General features: G+C 39.9%; 1 protein-coding gene across 4 annotated transcripts in view; it reads right to left on the bottom strand.

Annotated features, from left to right (window-relative positions):
• Positions 1-1,978: 1,978 nt before the first annotated feature.
• Positions 1,979-23,326, bottom strand: part of Pi4k2b (phosphatidylinositol 4-kinase type 2 beta) — a 35,898-nt gene continuing 14,550 nt past the window's right edge. For all 4 annotated transcript variants that reach the window (XM_042285994.2, XM_076546294.1, XM_006976089.4 and 1 more), the window contains 6 exons: positions 21,465-21,618; positions 19,864-19,931; positions 17,030-17,129; positions 12,977-13,110; positions 11,267-11,326; positions 1,979-3,933 (listed from right to left, as the gene is read on the bottom strand). In XM_042285994.2, the coding sequence (XP_042141928.1) occupies positions 3,760-3,933; positions 11,267-11,326; positions 12,977-13,110; positions 17,030-17,129; positions 19,864-19,931; positions 21,465-21,618 (690 nt within the window). In that variant the 3' untranslated portion in view covers positions 1,979-3,759. The remainder of the gene's footprint in view (positions 3,934-11,266; positions 11,327-12,976; positions 13,111-17,029; positions 17,130-19,863; positions 19,932-21,464; positions 21,619-23,326) is intronic.

The raw sequence follows: 23,326 nt of genomic DNA, 5'->3' as shown, positions 1-23,326 counted from the left end.
TCCTGGGCGGGGGTGGGTGGGGGGTGGGGGTTAGTGTGGGCCAGGACTATGCCTTAGCTTCAGAGTTTCAGGCTCTCTCCTCTGCTCACCACGATGCTTCCTTTGTCAATGTGAATTTGGGCTCATTCGGCAACCTCTCTCATCAGTACCAGATCCTTTTCTCTACCTGCCAGGCCTTGCTTGCAGAGATGGTTCTGTCCAGTGCAATCCCTCACAGTTATCCAGCCATCCCAGGACCACTTTTCTGAGCTCCTTCTGCTAACTGCCAAGACTGAAGGCCAGGCGAGCCTTTCCTGACTGACTGGTTACTGAACCTCCCCCATCATCAAGTTTCTGTTACCTTCTCTCTGCTGCTGCTTCTCCACAGCTGTTTCCACGTGACATTGCTGATGGACCGGACAGAAACTACTCCCACGCCAGGATTCGGGGATACTCTATCACAGCTTTGCTTTCCTGGTTGCTACGTGACGACTCAGAGAGATTAAAAAGCCACCGCTGCTGCTTCCATCTTGCCTCTCTGAGCATTTTCTAAACTTTAAAGTGATGTATCATCTTCTTTTTACATGATAACGCTCAGGACAAGACAGTCTATATTACAGTGATGATTAAATTTGCAATTATAGTGACCAGTCTTTCGTGTTTACCCTGGTGACAGTCTCATGCCACCAATCAACTTTCTGGGTGGCCTTCCTCCAGCAGAAATGTCGTGCCCAGGCTACTTCCACTTAGCCAAGTTCCTGTTCACAACCAAATGGAGACAAAACTCCATCATGGAGCTTCATTGCTGGCTCTGGAATTTATGGATGGCTCTCTGTCTTACTGGCCAGAACTGAACCACATGTCCCACACTAACTGCAAAGAGGATGGAAAGGTAGGCTAGTACTAAGCATGTCTGTTCCTATCTGGACAGCTGCTCAAGCAGCCTAGGGAAGGCAGCTGGCTCTATAAAACCTTCAAGCTGCTTGTCTGTCACCTGTTGCTACAGACCCTGAAGACGTAACCTCATCACAGCACGTTCTGTTTTCAGTCAAGTTTTATTTACTAGCACAGTTCTCTAACTTAAAAAGAATCTTATCAATCATATCATTTTCATGAACATGTCTCAAATTTAGAAGTTTCAGTCACACACACACATACCCCTACCTCTACCTTTTGGCATAAAAAGGGTTAAACTCTATAACTAATATGACAAGTAATGCTTCTCAATATGTAGTTCAGTGGTCCAGTCTAGCATGTGAAAGGCCCTGGGTTCCACCCTCAGCACTTCTCAGCACCACATGAGAAGATCCAAAGCAGGAAGCAAAGTGCACTGTTGTGATTTTATGACAGTGTTCCCCCACGGGCTCACATGTTCCCATACTTTACCCCCAATCAGGGGTGGGTCTCAAGGATGGTCACTTGGACAAGCCTTGAGTTTTTTTAACTCAGCCCCTTCCTGTCCGGTCTCTACCTCTTTACTGTGGTACAGTGTCACCAGGTGCCTCACTTTCTTGCTTCCATACCTTCCCCACAATGATGGACTGAACACTGTGGAACGACCACAAACCATGGATTTCTCTTCCCCGAGGAAAAGGAATCCGCCTCACCATTGCTGAAGAGACAAGAGGCTAGCGGCCAAACAGAGCAATGGATGAAAGAGTCTCTAGGAGACCTGCTGGACAAGTATTTGTACTCTTGCTACAAGCCTCTCTAGACCATGTGCTAGATTAAACAGCATGATGAAAGTAAAAAAAGAGAGAGGAGAGAGGTGGCTCAGTGGTTAAGAGCACCGAGTAATGTTCCAGAGGAACAGAAGGTGGTGGCGGCACACCCTTGAATTTCGGCACTGGGGACACAGGGTTCTGTAAGTCAAAACAAGCCTTTTCACAATTACTTCTTGTCAGGTGTGTGACCACAGCAACACAAAGGTAACTGATAGATATGCCAGTTTATTAACATAGCTATAAGCATTCTAGAAATTTAATACACAGGAGCAATGTAGCCTCAAGACAATGATTTTTATTCCTTTTGCTTATCATTTTTGACAATATAAATATACTCATTAAAAAATCCCACAATATTTAAATAACAATTAAGTTCATGAATGTTTACAAAACACAGCCTAAGTACTTTCACTTGTAATCTTTAAATATCTCAACTATTCTACCACGGTCAGACAGTTAAAAATATTCTTGAACAATTTTAATTTTAGACTATAGAACAGTAGCAATTTACCAAGTTCCTTGTTATAAAAATTAATAAAGCAATTCTCAAAATACTGAAAAAAAATCTTTTTGTGAAAGCCATACTACAGCAAAGGCAACTATGCCCTCTCTTGCAGAAGACATCTTAGAAAGGCACATTTTAATGACTAGTATCTGCCAACAGGTGGTGGTATAATTTGATATTCCACTCAAGCTTCCATTATCTCCAACCTGAGCTAATGGAAGGTCAGAAGAGGTAGGAGGACACAGGTTTCCAACTGAGCACTAGGGCAGTGTGCTCACTCATTACATCGCTGAGACTCAGGCACAGATGTGACAGGAGACTGCGAGTCTGCCCACCTTAATGTCACCACCTGGAGACACTCTCAAGAATAACTCATTACAAAATCCTAAGACAACACATTTACAAATGAAAGGGTTTGAGCCTGAAGCAAGACATCAGTGTTCTCTTCTCTGCAGTCACATTTCCCCTTTGGGCTCATTCCCACTTACATGCCTTGGTGACTAAACAAATTCCAAAGAGCATACAGATGCTCACCATGCAACAAAGAACGAATGTTTAAAATCCATGTGGATGGTCTGAGTTACGTTCCCTTCCGATTCAGAGTGGGTCTACTGTTTCCAAGGCTTTCTGACCCTTGACCCCAGCTGAAATTCAGTATACACTTCAGGGTATGTATGGTTTACTTTGCAGTGATGTTCAACACTAACCGACGTACTAAATGGTTAAGATTAGTATTTTGAAGTACTAATTTTCAAATGATCCCATATGAGAAACAAAAGGGGATTTTTAAAGCAATGTTGTAATTTTAAAATACTGGAGCTCTACCTTAATTTCACATTATTCCATTTAGCTCTCGGTTATCTCCTTTTTATAAAAAGGAGGGGAGATGTCTTTAGATTTTCCTCCCCCATTAAAACAGAAGAGCGCAACAACAAAGCTATCAAAGTACAAAAATAATGGTCATCTGTCACTTGGGCAGCATTTACCCTCCAGGTCCCCAGTAGTGCCCGCGTTTGGGCCCTTCTTCCAGTTTTAAACCAGCAGCTTTCAAGTGGAGCTTTATTTAGTCTCCCTGTTTTCTCACTGGCGACTCTGTGCAGAGTCTACAAGAGCAGTTTCTGGCTTGGCCGCCTTCAAAGGTCTTTTGGAATGAATGCAAAAAGATTCTTCTCATGTTTAAAAAATATATAAAAAGTTACAGCATCCAAAGTCAACCTTTCTTTTCTAGTTGAAATTCTAGAAAACAATTATAGTCATGCTAGCATGTGTAAACCACGACATTACTTTTTAAAGTAATAACAACATGAAGTACAAATTTTCTATAAAAATACAGTATAAGAGATATATCACTTCTTCCCTGAAATAGAAATTTAATATTTGGAGAAAAAATCGTAAACTTTTGATTACATTCAAAATATAGTATTATTTTGTCTATATTTAAAGACTTGAATTATTTGAGGTTTTGGCAACTGGTGCTCTCAGCAGCAGGTTTACATCAGTGTAATATTTTATCAGAAGAGTAACACCACACAGTTGTTCCCCTTACATCTGCTACCAGGAAGAAAAGAATGGCTTCCTGCAGTGGACGGTCTGGGTGAAGGAGCTGCCTAGGTGTACAACCCGCCCTTGGCCGCCGCTTTTACTGCGCTCCACGATCACACCCGGCATCTGCACCAGCTGCACAGGACTCTTCCCATCTCTCAGTGCCTGAGTGAGGTTTAAGATCTGTGGGAAGAGAGAGACTCTCCTCAATCTGGAGTAAGTGCTATACGTATGTACCACATGTATGTACATTCAAACACACATGGGTGCACAAGGTTAGAACATAAACATCCTTTACCAACTGCAGAACGTGCCAATGTCCGACAGCAGTGACATCAGAGACTAAAGAGATCAAAAGGCTTATACAACATTCTACTGATAGAGAACTTAAATGCCATGTGATCAGATTAAGGGTGTGTGCTACCACTACCTGACTTTAGTTTATGGTTGACTATGACCTCTGATCTCTAGGAAAATTTTATTTATTAACATACAAATAAAATATCACATTTCAGCACAAATAAAATATCAGCACATGCTAGAAACATGACTACTAAAATAAACACCCATGATATCTGCCTTCATGTTAGCAGGGGACAAGTCAGTAAACACTAACTGTGCAGTAGAAGGGGAAACATGAAGCAGGCCCAAAGTAGATGAAAGAATCAAGAAGTCATCCATTGAAAATAAAATTGTAAAAGCCTTTCAAATAGGAAAAACAAAACCAGGGAAAGTTACACACACACACACACACACACACACACACACACACACACACACACACACACAGTTTTTTGTTTTTTATTTTTATTGTTTTTATAGATACATACACATGGTCTGTGCTCATTCAAAGATACCTTAGGATCTCTACTTTGGGGCATTTAAGTAAGTTTATGAACCTCAATTCATAGCTAATAGCAAATTCTCGTTTTTTATTTTTTTATTTTTTATTTTACTTTATTTTTTGGGTTTTCAAGACAGGGTTTCTCTGTGTAGTTTTGGTGCCTTTCCTGGAACTCACTCTGTAGACCAGGCTGGCCTCAAACTCACAGAGATCCGCCTGCCTCTGCCTCCCGAGTGCTGGGATTAAAGGCATACACCAAAACCACCCTTAATTCTAGTTTTTATTCATATATTTGGGGAGGGGAGACAGTGTCTCACTCTGGCTGTCTTACAACTTGCTATGTAGATCAGGCTGGCTTCCAATTTGGAAAGTCTTCCTCCTGCCTCTGCCTTCTGAATGCTAGAACTAAAGGTGTTTGTCACTGTGCCTGCTATAATTTTTTTTCCTTTCATTCTTTATGTAGCCCTGGCTGTCCTGGAACTCAGCTATGTAGACCAGGCTGGCCTCCAACTCAGAGATCTACCTGCCTCTGCCTCCCAAATGCTGGGAGTAAAGGTGTGTGTGACCATGTCTGGCATTATAGATACAATTGTAATAGTTCATGGAGGCAGAGGCAAGTTGATCTCCCATAGGTTCAGGGCTAGTCTGGTGTAAATAATGAAGCTAGGCGGTGGTGGCGCACGTCTTTAATCCTAGCACTTGGGAGGCAGAGCCAGGTGGATCTTTGTGAGTTCAAGGCCAGCCTGGTCTACAGAGCAAGATCCAGGAAAGGCACAAAGCTACAAAGAGAAACCCTGTCTTGAAAAACCAAAAGAGAAGTCAGGGCTACATAGAAAGACTTTCAAAAACACAAAAACCAAACTCACTCTGCTGACCAGGTTGGCCTTGAACTCACAGAGATCTGCCTGCCTCCCCAGTGCTGGGATCAAAGGCATGTACTACCATGCCTAGCTAGGATAACTCCTTTTCAGGACAGTTAAAAAAAAAAAAAAAAATGACCAGGCCCATGGTCAAGATACATTATGCTTTTTGGCTATCAGAAAGTTCAAAATCAAATTAAAACTAGGAAACCGGAGTCTGGGAGATGGCTCACTGGCTAAAGCACTTGCCACAAAAACATGGGAACCAGATAGTCTGTATTCCCAGAGTCCACATACAAGCAGGGTAGGAGATAGGTGGTCCCCAGAGCAAGCTAATGGGAAGACCACCTCAATATGGAAGGAGGAAAGCAACCAGGGCAGATATCTGTTGTCTATCTCAAGATGCACACACACCAACACACGTTGTGGAATATTCCTTTACACTGTGTGAAAATATGTCACTGTGATTGGTTTAATAAAAAACTAAGCCGGGCAGTGGTGGCGCATGCCTTTAATACCAGCACTCAGGAGGCAGAGCCAGGCGGATCTCTGTGAGTTCAAGGCCAGCCTGGTCTACAGAGCAAGATCCAGGAAAGGCACAAAGCTACACAGAGAAACCCTGTCTCAAAAAACCAAACAAAAACAAAAACAAAAACAAAAACAAAAAGCAAAACTAAGCAGCCAATAGCTAGGCAGGATTTTCAGGGCAGAGAGAATGCTGGGAAGAAGAAGGTGGAGTCACCAGCCAGGCACAGAGCAAAGAAGACAAATAGCATGGGCATTACAGAGTAAAGGTAATAAAGCCATGAGGCAGAAAGAAAATTAATAGAAATGGGTTAATTTAAGTTATAAGAGCTAGTTAGGCCAGCATGCCATGAGCTAAGATGCATGGCAGTGTAAGATTTTGCTCATACAGACAGAAAAGGTTACAGATACACAGTAAAGCAGGTTCAGATGGAAGAAAACCTCTAAGCAGGTTACAGTGTGTTTAAAAATGTGCATAGGCTTAAGAAAGAAAAGAAAATGTGTACAGTCAGTCATAGAAAAAAGTAAGTCATTTACAAATAATACAAAAAAGAAAAGCCACATAAAAATAGAAAGTACACAGAGAATCTGGGTCCTATACAGTGTTTGTTGTATTGACTTCAAATTTTTGATTGTTGATGAGCGAACAATAGCTGCTGAAATTGGAATATAAAAATTACTAAACAACCTATATAATTTTAAAATGTCTTAACTTCAAAATGTATGTCAAAAAATATGTTACATTGGGGAAGAGGTTATGTTTTTGTTTCCACAGGAAACAAAACGCTGTGGATTTGATCAAGGTTGATGGAGATCAGATTTGATCAGGGAAGACTCCCTGAAAATCCTAGCTACAGACATAAAGAAATAAACCTAAAATAACTACAAGACAAGTAACATATATTTTCACCTGCTCAAACACAAAACAAAAAATCATCTTTGGCTGGCCTATGTAAAATGCACAGCCCATACTTGTATTAATGCATATATGGATGTTACCTTTGTAAGTTTGTGTTTTCACAAGGGGACCAGACACCAGTGAAAACAAGTGGCTCACATCCAGCCTCTCAGAATGCTTTTATGTTGCAGTTTCCTCAGAATTATGCTTGCAGAACAGGCTGAGATACACAGAATATTCTAGCCAGGACTTGACCATTATCATAATTTTCGAAGGGTCCCCCAAAGATGCCAGCACCCCCAGACAACAGGAAACAGTCTAGAAAACACAACACCCACATTCCCAAAAGACGGGGTGGATGGTTTTGGTCAGTGGGTTATGGATGTTTTTCATTGTTTAGGAGGGTTGGTTACAAACTGTTATTAGTCATGGTAAGAAAAAAAAACTAAACAAAGGAGATTAGATTCAGGGATCTCTTTCTGAAGAGAAAAAGGGAGGATATAGTATAGAAATAATGGGATAAAACAGTGGATTGTTGAGTCTACTTTTGAACTACTAGTCTCAAATATTTTACATTGGTATGAATTTTTATATATTGATACAAATTTAAAGTTATTTTTATTATACTTTATATATGTTTCTATTCTTATTTAAGGTATTGTACCTATACAGTTTATTTAAAAATGTAAAGTTTTAGTCATTGGAAACTATTTAGGATAATAAAGAAATGAAGTTTAGTAGTCACCTACAACAATCAAACTTGTGGTCATGTTAGGTATGTTTTCAAGGTCAAACAGAGATGTATTTTAGATAGACAGATGGTGTTCAAATACTTCAAAGACCTACAGAATATGGCATTTAAAATGTTTTGTTAACACAGGGCTTTTCATAACAGCAATAGTTTACTTCAGAGAAGATGATGGGCATCAAAGATATCCCATATGGAGTTTACTTTCAACATGGCAAAACTAGCCATTTGGGCAAAAAACTGCTCTTGTCTTGACTGCTGATAGTATGTTATACAAACTGGACAAGCAGGACACAAAGGAAAAACACAGTTGAATTTTGCCAAGATAAGGCAAGACAGTCTTTCAAAATTCCTGCTTCATACCAAGTCTGCTAGACATTCTACAAGACATACAGGAAAGCGACTGCTGAACTTTGCCAAAACAAGTCAGGACAATCCTTAAAAATTCCCAGTTCACAGAAAAGTCTGGCAGATATTCTAGGCTTGTAGGCAGAAGATGGATGCTCCAACATAGCAGAGGAACCTTCGGGTGACTGGCCAGGGAGCCAGATGTCTCTGTCCTTTCTTAGTTTTAGAAGTTGCTTGCTCTGCACTTCCTGTTTACTCAGGTAATATTAAATCCTTCTTAGATCTTTGATGGGATTAAAGACTAGATAGTTACAGTTTTCTTTAGTCATGATAGAAAGTAAATTAGGTACAAAGCTTTGGACTCATCAAGCAAAGACAGATAATGGAGTATTTTCTCTAAATCTGCCAAATACAAATGGACTGGGCATTGTAAATCTAATTCTTATTTGATAAGTGTTCTTTTTGTTTGTTTTGTTTTGTTTTGTTTTCTTCGAGACAGGGTTTCCCTGTGTAGCTCTGTGCCTTTCCTGGAACTCGCTTGGTAGCCCAGGCTGGCCTTGAACTCACAGAGATCCGCCTGCCTCTGCCTCCGGAGTGCTGGGATTAAAGGTGTGCACCACCACCACCCGGCAAGTGTTCTTATTGTATATAGTTTCTTGTTAAAGTTAATACCTTTCCTTTCCTAAACAATACCTGATAATTGTTCTTAATGTATTTTAGAGCTGAAATCTTTCCTTTTATTTAGACAAGGAGGGGGAAATTAGTGTAATATTCTTTTACACTGTGTGAAGATGTTACTGTGATTGGTTTAATAAAAAGCTAAATGGTCAATGGCTAGGCAGGATATTTGGGGCAGAGAGGACGATGGGAAGAAGAAGGCAGAGTCGCCAGCCAGACATGGAGAAAGCAGGAAAGCAGCTTGAGCAGTACAGAGTAAAGGTAATAAAGGCACAAGGCAGAAAGTAAAATTAATAGAAATGGGTTAATTTATTATTATTTATTTATTTATTTATTTATTTTTGGTTTTTCGAGACAGGGTTTCTCTGTGTAGCTTTGGAGCATGTCCTGGAACTCACTCTGTAGCCCAGGCTGGCCTCAAACTCACAGAGATCTGCCTGCCTCTGCCTCCCGAGTGCTGGGATTAAAGGCATGCGCCACCACTGCCCAGCTAAAATTATAAGAGCTAGTTATAAACAAGCCTAAGCTATCTGTTGAGCATTCATAATTAATAATAAGTCTCCATGTGGTTATTTGGGAGCTGGCTGGAGGGACAGGAAAATCTGCCTATACACATATACACAAACCACACACATATTCAAAAATAAAATTAGAGTATATCAAATCAAATTTCATAATCAAGACACTATTATTTTATTCTTTTCTCTCTTCAGATCTTGACCCTGTCATGCACTGCTCTCTCTCTCTCTCTTAGAGACAAGATCCTGTTATGTAGTCCATGCTGACCTTGAACTGGGGTTCCTTGTGCCTCAGCCTCCAGAGTACTGGGATTATAAATGTGCACTACCATGCCTAGCTCTACACACCTATTTTTGCAATGACTTAACTTCTTTGGAATGAGAGGCTATGAATAAATGAACTCTAGACAGCAGATACCCATGGCATGTCTTATCTAACTTCAGAGCTCAATGTTATTACTTTCTCAGGCAGGTAGGGTTTTTTGTTTTGTTTTATTTTAAATTTCTCATGTCTGAACTTTGATGTGTGAACTTCAAACTATACTGAAACTTACACAACTGTTTATAACATTTTAAATTTAAAATGGCATTCCTAGAATAAATACAGAGAAGTTCCCTTTTCTCTATGAGTTTCAGTTACCTGTCACAGTCAATATAAATTTGAAATTATTGAAAGGAAAAACTGAAAAACAAGGAATTTGTAAGTTTCAATATATTATTATAATTACTTCGTTTTTTTACATTGTCACTGCTAACCAAGTTTTGTCATAGGTTATTTGTCTACAGTGCTTGGTTTCAGGTACTGATTGAGGACTTAGGACAGATCTCCAGAGGATATACATCCTTTAGGACAAATGTCTAGAAGATGAACCATATTCCTGTGTCAAGTTAGTTTGTTTCAAGCAACAAGTCAAACTGTGCCTTGATTCCTTCCACCTGTAAGTGCAGTCAAATCTCCTAAGGGATGGTACCACTCACTCTGTAAGTATGAGCATGGGTCCCTATCCCTTCTACTCACATGACAGCTTCCTAGCTGGGTACCCTGGCCTGGCTCATCTGTGAAGCACAGACTGCTGCTTCACCCCTTCACGATTTTACCATTAGGGAGCCTGTTTCTCACCAACACACACACAAGCACGAAACCTCACAGGGATTTTAGATTTCTTTCCTCCTATCACAACTCTTTAATGCTAAAACTCATAACTTCTGTAATCCCTTCCAGCTGTAATTCATACTCTAGCTCTTAAGGGTCTTTGCAATGTTAACTTTATCTTACTAGTTAGATCTGATTTCATATTTACCATTATACCACTGTGTATAATTCAATAGTCAATGGAAAAACTAGACTCATCTTTGACACAACACAGAAGCAAATGGCTATACTCTATTAAATGTATGCTCTTAGGGTGAGGACATTAGTTTAGAGTCACTAAAGGTAGTTATCATCTCAAATCTTCCTTTTGGAACACAGCTGAACCAGATGGTATTGCTTGTGAGTGAGCATGACCTTCAGGCTCATGCCCACAGGCCTAGGGCCTTTATCTCAGGTCCAAGTGGTAAGGGAAAGAGTAAGAAGACTGAGCTGAAATCATGTGGTCCTCTCATAGTCAGCACACAACCTTGCTGATGTAACTGCTCTAAAAAAGCCAAGTATGTTCCAGATGGAAAATTACCTCCTGGCAGAAGAATCTAGTATGGAAATGTTTGTGCAAGTGTATCTAAGGAAGAAAAAGGTAGGACACTCAGAAAATAGTCATCAAAATGGGGACGAGTGGGGCTGAGGACGTGGTTCAGTGGGAGAATGTTTGCACACACGCATTGTGCAACCCGGATTCCACATGGAGTGCTTAAAGGGGCAGGAGGCAAGCAGTTATGCTGAGCAAACAACTGGTTAAACAGCACCCAAGGGGAAAATAGCTAATTTATAGGGAGACGGTGGTGAACTTAAACCAATGTCACCTGAGCTATCTGGGTTCAGCATTACAGGCAGCATTAGGAGCCACACTAATAATAACAACATTCAGTGTCATAGTGGGGTAAAGTTGATAACTGTCTCAAGCAGGCATTCTTAACAAACAGTATTAAACAGGGACCTACCTGGCCTCTCATCACAGACATCTGACTTTCAAAAGCAGCTTTGTCAAATCCTTTGTCAGTCTGTTACAGAAAGGAAGGTGGGAGGTTAATACAGTTCCAAACACCATCAACTTTTAAACAAATAACAAATACTAAAACAAATCCTTCTATGTAGCAAAAAAAGGCCATAAGAAAGCTTTTCAATTGAAAACAAATGAGAAAAGAGTGGGGTTATTTTTGTTTGCTTTTTGAGACAAGGTTTCTCTGTGTAGCCCTGACTGTCGTGGAACTGGCTCTGTAGCTCAGGCTGATCAAAAAAGATCTGACTGCCTCTGCTTCCCGAGTTCTGGGATTAGTGCACCACCACGGGGAGAGAAAAGAGGGTTTCAGTCTGATGTATTTGGGGGAAGTCTTAGAACAACAAGAGAAGTTTTATTTGCTTATACTACAAACTTGCTCTAGAAAGGGTTTAATATGAGCCAATGGGTTTAGGCTTTTTTAAAGAATTAAATCCTATCAAGTCACAAAACACACATTACAAATTAAAGAGTGATTTTGTAAAAATCCAGCTTGGAGAAAAAGCCTTGATTTACTACTGAGTAGTAAATATAACTCTACAAATGTGTGTATTATAAAAACAAAATTGCTATTCCTCTCCGAGTGTCAGGTTGTGCTGTAAGCAACACAAGAGGTAGATCTGCAAATGAGGCTTAACACAGCATATTCTTAAAAACTGCATTTTCTTTGACAGTCAAAACTAAATATTTTCAAAATTAGTATGAGGACAAATGTTTGCTTAATTCTGTCCTCTAAGAACTATGCGTCCATCTGTGCTTCTGCAGCCAAGAGTAAGCTATTGGTACAAACTGAAAATACTGCTAGGGCTGGAGAGATGACTCAGTAGTTAAGAGTACTGGGGGGTGCTTGCAGTTTGATTCCCCACCCCAGGGGATCCGACACCCTCTTTTGGCCTCCTCCAGTCTCCGTAGGTACCACACACACGGTACAGAAGACTTGCAAGCAGACAAAACATCCATATACCGAAAAGATAAATATTTTTAAAATGCTGGTATAAGACGGATCTATGTTTATATTCCAATTCTGGGCAAAGAACTTGATTTTTCTCAACATTAATTTCACCAACAGCTAAATGATAAAAATAGTGCTGCAGGGATGTTATAAGTTTAAAGTTAAATATAAAGCATGTGTCCGCAGTGTGATGAAATCTCATCTCTGCTGTACGGCATTTGGACGTGAGGTCTCTTAGTGGTGGTCAAATCATGAAGGTGGACCTCCCAGGAATGGGGCTAGTTCCCTTAGAAGCAGCAGTCCCGGAGCTAGCTTGTTCTCTTACAACACGTAAAAATGTAATTAATGAGAAGTCAATGGAATGCAAGCTGGAAGAAAGCTGCCTAAAAGCTGCCCATGCCCCTACCCTGACCTCAGACTTCAGCCCCTAGAACTGTAAGGAAGACATGGGCATTGCATGGGTGGCCCAGGCTGAGGGCCCTTCTTAGAGCAGCCTGACCTACAGTCCCAACATTCATTCCTAACAATGGGGGGAGGGGGCTGGGGATAGAGCTCAGTAGTCAAATGCGTGTATAGCATGCAGAAGGCCCTCAGTTCAATCCTTAGCACCACAGAAATACAAGTGAAAAGTAAAATTTAATATAGAAAACAATAACTATATGCCCAGGAAGTCAAAAACACCCTCCAAACTAAACCTTTTACCTTAAAGAGTTCGTAAAGATCTTCACACAAATCTTGTACAAAGTTCATGTCAGAGATATAGGGTAGAATCAAGTTTCGGATTTCTTCAGAAAAAGGAACTTTAGCTTGAGGAAGCCAAGCCCAGTGAAACGGGTCTAGTAGAAATAGATGTTAATGAGCAGTGAGTAATGACTTGTTCAGACTCACATTTATCCTAGTCTTTCCTACAATTCCCAGCTTCTCCCACATAAAGGAAAAGAAAAAGAAATTCTCAAAATACAGTCATCCTTTACAACAGAAGCTATTCAGATTCCTGACTCAGATGGCCAATCAGGATGACAATGCACGTGAAGGTCTTGTCTGAAGCTGATCTGTTTCTGAGCATCACACAGTAAAGAGGGGGGCCTTGATAATGAGTCTAATTCAGACAGCCCTATCTCAAAAACCTGTATCAGAACACATCACAGTTTGGGGTGAAGAAACAGGTGGGAACTTGTCATCATGCACACACCCAGATCAAGTCTCATGGACCAGAGCTCCGGTCTTCTACAACTTCAAATGATCAAGAATTGAACTTGTATATAGAGGAAACTCTAAAACTTTAAATAACTAGGAACTCAATAAATGGCTTTAAAGGATAAAAAAAAATCACTCATTTATGAGTCTAGGACTGGGAAGTAGCTTAGCAATAGACTAGGAAGATTAGTAGCCAGTGGAATCTTCTAGAAAGGGAGGAGCCATACGTAGACTGAAGAATCACCAACTAGTTAACTCTACTTGTCCAGGGAATGTGAAATGCCTCTCACAAAGCCGTGTTTGAACACTTGGTATGTGATGGTGAAGCTGTGGAGCCTTCTGGACCTGAGACTTATGAAGTAGATGTAGGGCTACAGGAGTGGGATTAGGGAATTATAGTCTGTAGCTTTTTGATGGGTTAAAATGTGAAGCATCTGCCTCATGCTTCTGTTCCCCTCCCCCCCAACAATTTCTAACTATATGGCCCTATCTTGCCCGGAACATGTTATATAGACCAGGCTGGCCTTGAACTCAGAGATATGCTTGCTTCTGCCTCTAGAGTGCTGAGATTACAGGAGTACCACCATGCAGGGAACTGGCCTGCCTCATGCTTTTAAAGGCTTTCTCCACCATCCATTCCCTATTATGGATGGACTGAATACCCTTAACCACAAGCCAGAATATATTCCTCCTGCCTTAAATTGCTTCAATAAGGCATCTGGTCACAGCAACAAGGAAAGTCTGTTTGGTTCTTTGTTGTTGTTTTTGTTTTTCAAGACAAGGGTTTCTCTGTATACTTTTGGTGCCTGTCCTGGAACTCACTCTGTAGACCAGGCTGGCCTCGAACTCAGAGATCTGCCTGGCTCTGCCTCCTGAGTGCTGAGATTAAAGGCGTGTGCCACCACCGCCTGGCTGCAACAAGGAAAGTCAACTGCTCTTAGATTCATCCCTTATTTCTACCCACCTCTTAGCAGTGTGAGACTTAAACTGTGAGTTTTACATGTATGGCTCACATTCCTTTAAGCTGTTTATTTTCTCCATTCTCTCTTTTTAAAAAAAAAATATTTATTTATTATGTATACAGCATTCTATCTGCATGCATGCATGCGGGGCAGAAGAAGGCATCAGATCTCATTATAGATGGTTGTGAGCCACCATGTGGTTGCTGGGAATTGAACTCAGGCCCTCTGGAAGAACAGGCAGTGTTCTTAACCTCTAAGCCATCTCTTCAGCTTCTCTCCATTCTCTTAACAATTTCATTCAAAAAGCTCTTATTCTTTGCCTATTTCTGCTTCTAATCCCTGTCCTCCAATTCCTACTATCACCGTCCCCCTCCACCACCTCCATGCCCCCCAAGCCTGTCTAAGGGCCTCTCACAGCTCAAGTGAGTCAGGCTACTCAGCCAGCGAGGTGCTGTGTCTCATCTCTTTCATATAGTTCTTCCACTGTGGCTTTGTGGACACCACTCTCTAAAGTTTTCTTTGTCTTGAAAGGAAAGTACTCCCCATCTCTGCTGGCTTTCTTTCCCTCTTTGAATGTTACTGTTCTCCAAGACTCTATTAGTCCTTTTTTCCTTCATTAGGCACTCATCAAACTTTTATTGAGTATTTATATTCCTGGCACTGTGTTAGGCAATGGTATTTGTTCTCCATGATTTCCCTGGATGACAGTAAATAAAGCCATGCCTTTCACTATAAACACAACAGCTAAAACATCCCTATACCCTTAATACCAATTCTTCTGCAAGCTCCGGACCCTTGATCCCCAACAGCATATTTGGCAAAAGTTCCCAGATGTTTTATAGGAAGTTTACAAACCTACCACTTTAAAAAAGCAATTTGCATATAGATTCCAAATGGTTAGTGGGAAAAATAAAATGTAACCAGGGCATTTCAAATCAGTTCCACAAAACATGGGAAAAGAAAAAAGAAACAAATTAGAATTTATGGTAAATTAAAAATAAAAGTAAGAAAAGTCCAACTCTACCAACAGTTTAAGCTACCCATTGAAAGATGCAGACTAAGTTAAAAGGAATCATCTGTTGTTTTACATCATACCTAAAACAAAATGGTAGAAGTTAAAAAATAGAAAGTATAAATACCAAGTCAATGCTAACAAAATGAAAAGCAGTTTAGCAACATTACAAAAAAAAAACAAAGGCAAAAAACAAAGCAATAAAATGTATAATATAATACATTCGCACAAATGAACCCAGGAATATTAAACACTGGGTCTTTTGTATATGAAACACGAAGCCAAAAGATGGAAGAAATTGATTTTAAAAAATCAGCTATGGCCTCTCAAAAGTTAATGGATTAAGTGCTTAAAGACAGGTGGAGGAGCCGGGCGGTGGTGGCGCACACCTTTAATCCCAGCACTCGGGAGGCAGAGGCAGGCGGATCTCTGTGAGTTCGAGGCCAGCCTGGGCTACCAAGTGAGTCCCAGGAAAGGCGCAAAGCTACACAAAGAAACCCTGTCTAGGAAAAAAAAAAAAAAAAAAAAAAAAAAAAAAAAGACAGGTGGAGGGCATTCTAGGACTAATAAATAACTAACAAATTTTAAAGAACAAATATAGGAAACTTTATGCCCAAACATTCTTTCAAATACAGTCCTTTAAATGGATCATGTTTATAATCACAAAGAAATTACCAAGTGAAAAGATATCCATATAGGTCATATTTATACATCATAGCATAGTACACTGGAAAACTAATAGACACTTTGAAAATGCCAAGAATGGACTCTTTTTCAAAATCCACTGATTTAGAATTTTTTGTTTTGTTTTGTTTTCAAGACAGAGTTTCTGTGTGTAGCCTTGACTATTCTGGAACTCACTCTGTGGACCAGGCTGGCCTTGAACTTAGAGATCTGCCTCCCGAGTAATGAGACTTAAGGTGTACACCACCAATGCCAGGCTAGAAATATTTTTTATATGGAAATCTTTAGATAAAAATATTCCTAAACGTCCTACAGAGTTGAGTTTCAGGACAGTTAAGGCTACACACAGAAACTCTGTCTCAACAGAGAAAAAGAAAAAAGAAAAAGAAAAAGAAGAGGAAGAGGAGGAGGAAGAAGAAGAAATAATAATAATAATAATAATAATAATAATAACAACAACTCAAGATATGGACAATTTTAACTACAACAGAAATGTCCCAAACTGGCTCCAAATGTATCAAAAACAATCATCTTCAGCAGTAAAGGCAGGAAGGGTAACTAAAACACCATGGAAGTGGCATGAGAGGTCTGAATCTTGCTAAAGGAATGGAGCCCAAAACATCAACACACAACTTTACCAAGACATTCTGATACATCATTCCTATGTTAATACCTTAGAAATCAGAAGTTGCCAAACCCATTTCCAAGACTAAAATGAAACAAGGTCATCCAAAAGTATACAAACAATATGTAGCAAGACTCAAGACACTCGTACCTTCAAAGCCCCAGGGGCTAGAACAGAGCCCTAATGAGTGATCACACTTTATCTAGTTCCCTCTGCTATTTCCATCTCTGACAATTCTGTGCCCTTTTCCATCTGGGAGAACCCTAAATACTTACATGCTCTCCATTCATCAGGATGTTTAAAGGGAAATGCTAGCCCATTATCAATTGCAGCTATTTTAATAAGCAATTCTTTATCATTGATCCAGTTTGATTCCTAAAGGGAAAAAATTATCTGTTGATAATAGATTCCATAAAAATATTTCCAAAGGATCAATTACTCACAATAATTATTGAGGGTTAAGTGCATGTTCTCTTGAAAAGCTATAAAATTAAAATTAGGTTTCCAGAAAGAAAACAAAATCATGCAAGAAAGGAAGAGACAATCTTTATAAACAGGAAACATTTCATAATTGCTATCTTTAAAAATTAGAATTATATATTTACTTAGTAAATGGTTTAATTTTTTTTTCCTCTCTGGAGAAGAAAGTTTGAAAATACTGACTCTGGAGAAAGAGTCTAGATAACCCATTGTTTAAATGTTTGGTATTTGTCTACTGTTACTCTCTTAAAAAAATTATTTGATTTTATGTAAATGAGTATTTGCCTGCATGAATGCCTGGTGCACACAGAAACCAGAAGAGGGCGACAGATCTCCTAGAACTGGAGTTACAGAGAGGGTTGTGAGGTACCACATGGGTACTAGGATTGAACACATATTCTTCAGAAAAGCAGCTGCTGATCCTAACCACTGAGCCATCTCCAGCCCCCATCACAGCTTCTTTTGCTCAGCATACTTTTAAGATCCACCCATGTTACTTTATGACTAAAGTTTGTTTTTGATATCAATAAGTACTGTGCATACATAATTTTCAAATTTCCTGGATAAATGCTTCAAGTACAAACATTTCAAAGTGATGCAATAGCTTAAATGATAACTTGAGAACACAGAGATTAAACACTGAAGATGTTGTCTTATACATTCCACAATATATATTTTTTAAACTTAAAAAACTACCCTAAAAGTATGTCTTAAACTTAAAAACTATCCTAAAAGTGTATCTTATATATATCTAAAATTTAAACTTGTGGTAGTTTGAATGAGAATGGTCCCCATAGGCTCTAAGTTTGAATACTTGGTCCTCAGTTGGTGGAACTGTTTGGGAGGGATTAGAAGGTTAATAAGTCTTGGAGGTGTGTCACTGAGGGCGGGCTTTGAGGTTTCAAAAGTCCATGCCATTCCCAGTTAGCTCTCTCTGCCTTGTGCTTGTGTTTCAAGATGTGAGCTCTCAGCTACTGCTCCAGCACCATGCCTACCTGCCTGCTGGCATGCTCCCCACCATAATGGTCATGGACTCTAATCCTCAGGAAGCCCCTAATAAACTTTCTTTCTATAAATTGCATATAAAAACCATGGTATCTCTTCACAGCAATAGAAAAGTAACTGAGATAGGCACCCAAAGTTAATATCAATGAATCTGAAATATGTAATTCTGATAGTGTGGAGAATCTATACAGTCTATTTTGTAAGTTGAAACCAGTTTTTTTTTTAAGTAGAAGTATATTTTAAAAGTTCAGAGGATATGATTCACAAGTAAAACACATATTCCATTTTATTACATAATGTTGTATTACCTATCACTGAATCAAAATACTTAGAACAAACAGAATTAGTAAATACAAACATGCCCCTAGATATCAGAAACTTTAATTGCATAAAAAGAAGGTAGAGGATGGCATTTCTACAAATGTCAAAAGCTTTACAAAAACTGAGTGGATGTCATACTTGGTCTCCAATATAAATACTAAAGAGATACGAAGGGAAGGAAAGAGGGAATGTGGGGGGGGATTTGTTCTGGAAGTAGAGTCCAGAGCTGTGGAGATGGCTCTGTTGGCAAAATGCTTGCAGCACACGCCTGAGACCCTGAGTTTCACCCCCAGGACCCATGTGAAAAGTCAGGTATAACAGTCACACCTGCAATGCTAGTGCCAAGGAGGCAGAGACCTCAACAGCCGGCCAGCCTAGGTGCCTTGGCAAGCTCCCGGGAGATATCCTGCCTCAAAAACAAGGTGAAGAACAACTTCAAGAATCTGATATGTGTGTGTGTGTGTGTGTGTGTGTGTGTGTGTGTGTGTGTATAGTGTATATATATACACACACATATATATGTGTGTAACGTGAATCTTAAAAGGTCTTATTAATAAAAACAAACCCGGAGCCAGGTATTGGGGTGAACGCTGGAAGATCAGAGAAACAGAACAAGCCACAGCCACCTCACCTTGCCAATTCCTCAGCCAATCCTGTTTCCTCAGACTGGAGCCTCTGAGTCCTCATCCAAATGGATCTCAGCTGAACTAACTGCTGCTCCAAAGCCTAAAAGCTTAACCAGCCTAGTTCCTGGTTTTCACACCTTATATACCTTTCTGCTTTCTGCCCTCACTTCCTGGGATTAAAGGCTCACTTCTTGGAATTAAAGGTGTGAGTCACCATGCCTGACTGTTTCCAGTGTGGCTTTAAACTCACAGAGATGCAAATGGATCTCTGCCTCCCAAGTGATAGGATTAAAGGCGTGTGTGCCATCATTTCTGGCCTCTATATTTAGTGGCTGTTCTGTTCTCTGACCCCAGATAAGTTTATTAGGGTGCACAATATTTTGGGGAACACAATACCACCACATATGTGTATGTGTGTGTATGTGTATGTGTATACACACACACATATATATGTATATGTATATTTTAAAGATTTATTATGTATAGAGTGTCCTGCCTGCATGCCAGAAGAGGGTGTCAGAACTCATTACAGATGGTTGTGAGCCACCATGTGATTGCTGGGAATTGAACTCAGGACCTCTATGAGAACAGCCAGTGCTCTTAACCTCTGAGCCATCTCTCCAGCCCAAAAATCTGTTATATAAACTGAATACATACTTTTACTAAGTTTTCCTTACCTCTCTTTGAATTTTCTTTGCATATTTTGTCTTTTCATATTTGATTAGCCAATTATCATTTCCCCTGTCTTTCAAAAGAAATAAAAGTCTGTTAGTTGATATTTACAGATATTATGGCTTCATACTAAGGGGCAACATCTAAGGCCCTTGTTTTTGAGATTTGTGTTGGTTTTCTGTAGCACAGATTCACTACAGATGTGCTGGCTAATCTTATGTCAACTTGACACACAAACTTAGAGTCATCTGAAAGGAGGGACTCTCGATTGAGAAAATGCCTCCATAGATCCAACTGTAAGGCATTTTCTTACAGTCTATAAGCCAAGGCTGACAGGAGCCACTGGATGGGGAGAGGCCTTTGTTGCTGGCCTGGTTTGTGCAGATGCTCCTGTGGCCTCAGTAGGGACAAAACGAGGCTGGCTGGAGCAGATTTAGTGATTGATGGGATGGCCCAGTCCATTGTGGGTGGGACAACCCCCGGGGTTATGGTCCTGGGTAGTCCTGGGTTCTATAAGAAAGTTGAATGAGCAAGCCAAGGGGAGCAAGCCAGTATGGCCTCTGCATCAGATCCTGACTCTGGGATCCTGCCCTGTTTGAGTTCCCTGTCCTGACTTCCTTCAGTGATGAAGGAATATGAAAGTGTAAGCCAAATAAATGCTTTCTTCCCCAACTTGCTTTTTTGGGCATGGTGTTTCATTGCAGCAATAAAAACCCTGACTAAGACAATATAAAAGTTCTGATTTACAACAACTTTAAAAACCTGGTCAATATAAGCTGACATTTACTAAACTTTTCTCTGTACCAGATTATTGTTCTACATGAACTGATTTGACCCTTAGAACCACCCTGTAAAGTAAGGGCAACGGCTAGATCAAGGTTAATTAAAATCAAAGATAACGCCTTTTCGTTTGAGGAAGAAAGCACATTCAAAGTAGCCTCACCCAACGTCAACATTTGAGTACTCTGGACCAGTTTTAATATTAACCTAAGACTATTTAATTAAGAAAGTCAAACTGAGAAAATTATAGGATGCTTTTTAGAAGCTAATATAAGTAATGAAAAACAAACTTGAAAGCAGTAGTTCCCAAGCTGTAGAATGCATAAGGATCACCTAGAGGCCTTGTCAAGCACAGGCCTGGCCCCAACGTGTAATTTCTGTAGAGGGTTGTATCTCAGAAGATATATGTGGGACAAGTTCTCATGAAATACTGACCTGAGAGTCTAGGGAATCACAGCTTTGTCCCATCTACACCACTGATCCCCCTCATAGTGCAGCACAAACAAAAAGCTTAATGTTTCACAAACGACATAACGCAATATTAAAGTAAGAATCTCTTCATCTACATGGAGAGCATTTCTAGTCTCTGGCTTTGTGCTGCTTTTGGGCAACTCCACCTGAGGGGACGGGAAGTGTTCTCTGTGGTTCAGTATGAGTCAGGCCCGCAGCACAGGACTACCTGCCCAGGAGGGTCAGTGCTTCCTGTTTCCCAACACTGAGGACGACTCAGCCTTGTGACTCTTGAACCACCGTTTATGGCTTTGATTTCAGGAACGACAATCTGATTTACAACTAAGAGACTGAGCAAATGAGAGAAGGTCAGTACCTGTGTTTCTGATGATGTAATCCAAAATCACTAATCTTTCAAACTGCGACTGAAATTGTTTTCTAATATTTTCAGGCAGAGGCTCAGCTTCAAACTTCCTAAGCCAATACTCAGCCTCCCTGTAATCTTCCACAAACAGCTGAAAGGAACCGATCTATAATTTCAAGAACTATAGTTAGAAAGGGAAGTACAAAGGCATTACTCTTCAAATTTCTCAGCAGCTCCATCACAGAATGTTACATAAGCACTTAAGGAAAAAAGCATTAATCCAGACAAGCCGCATTGATTAAGATCATTTAAGAGACTAGGCTTAAGTAATCACAAAGAACACACAGTAACTAAAAGGGCTCAATCCAAGACTTTTAGGGAGATATTTTAGGAAATTAAAAAAGAGAATAAGCATATGCCCCGAAGGTGACACCTTAAGAACGCCACTTCCTAAAAATAGGCATCAAAATGGCTTTAACTGAGAGGTCAAACTACAGCGTCATGATAGTGCAATCTTCTCACCGAAGCAGCATTTCTGTCTCCTTTTCATAACATTAACACAAAAAATACATTTTAAAATACAATGGATTCTTTAGGCAGATCAGAGATCATATCATAAATTTTAAAGATTTAATCAACTGATTGTAGCCTTTCTAATGGCTTTTTAAAGAGTCTTTTCCTTGAAAATATGCCCATTTGAAAGAGCATTTTTATTATTAAAATTACTAGCTAATACTAAATTAGTTGATGTCAGAATACAAATTTCATCAGCAGATGACATACAGATAATGAGCAACCTATTCTGCTTCACAAATGCAAGCAAACAAATCACCATAAAGAAGTCTGTTCACTGGCTTAAGATTTTATATGCTTGTTTTAACAACTTCCTTTTAAAGGTTTTCTTCGAGCGGCATCCTTTAGTCACACTTATTTTAGCACGTCTAAAAAAATAGTAAAAATGTTCAAAACTGACCACCTGGGATATAATTAAATAGAAAAATGTTAATTATGAATTTCTACTCAAATTGTTTTTTTTGTTTGTTTGTTTGTTTGTTTGTTTGGTTGGTTTATAAAGACAGGGTTTCTCTGTGTAGTTTTGGTGCCTGTCCTGGATTTCACTCTGTAGACCAGGCTGGCCTCAAACTCACAGAGATCCACCTGGCTCTGCCTCCTGAGTGCTGGGATTAAAGGCATGTGCCACCGCGCCAGGCTCTACTCAAATTCTTCAGATACTTGCAAAGCAACAATAAAATTTAAGTCAAATATATTTAAAAAAAAAAAAAAAGTCCTAGAGAGTTTTCTAGAATGCCTCTTCCATTAGCTCTCTGTATCCTTGCTTAGCAGCTGCCAAAAGGCCCTTGGCTTTATACTAAGTAATAAATCTGGCTGGTAGAACGCAGAACTACCATTTACTATGTCTTCACTATGTGTCAAGCGATGTGAACTTCTTCAGTTTATCCCTGAAACCTAAAAGGCAGTTGTGGTTTTTCATCTCATTTTATAAAAACAGACGTTTTCAGAAAGGCTGAAATTGGAACCCAGCTCTAATTCCAGACCTGTGCTTTTCACAGTAACTTTGCAAAGCCTTTCAAATTACATCATGACTCCTCCTAATTCAATAAGCTCCACCCCACCCCACCCCAGAAAGGACTGGACCCAGAACCTTGCATGTGCATGTCAGGCAAGTGCTCTACCATTGAAAGGAACTCTAGGCATCCTTTTTCTACCCCCTCAGATCTCCATGGACTTAACACCTAAACAGCTTTATCAAACTGCATTGAAACTGCTTGCTACTATGAGCTCAAGAGGAACAAGTATTCTCATTCTCTCTCTCTGTCTCTCTGTCTCTCTGTCTCTCTCTCTCTCTCTCATTT

Source organism: Peromyscus maniculatus, chromosome 10 (assembly GCF_049852395.1).
Source record: "Peromyscus maniculatus bairdii isolate BWxNUB_F1_BW_parent chromosome 10, HU_Pman_BW_mat_3.1, whole genome shotgun sequence".
In the NCBI taxonomy this organism is placed as follows: Eukaryota; Metazoa; Chordata; class Mammalia; order Rodentia; family Cricetidae; genus Peromyscus; species Peromyscus maniculatus.
This window is presented reverse-complemented; position numbering and strand designations above follow the sequence as displayed.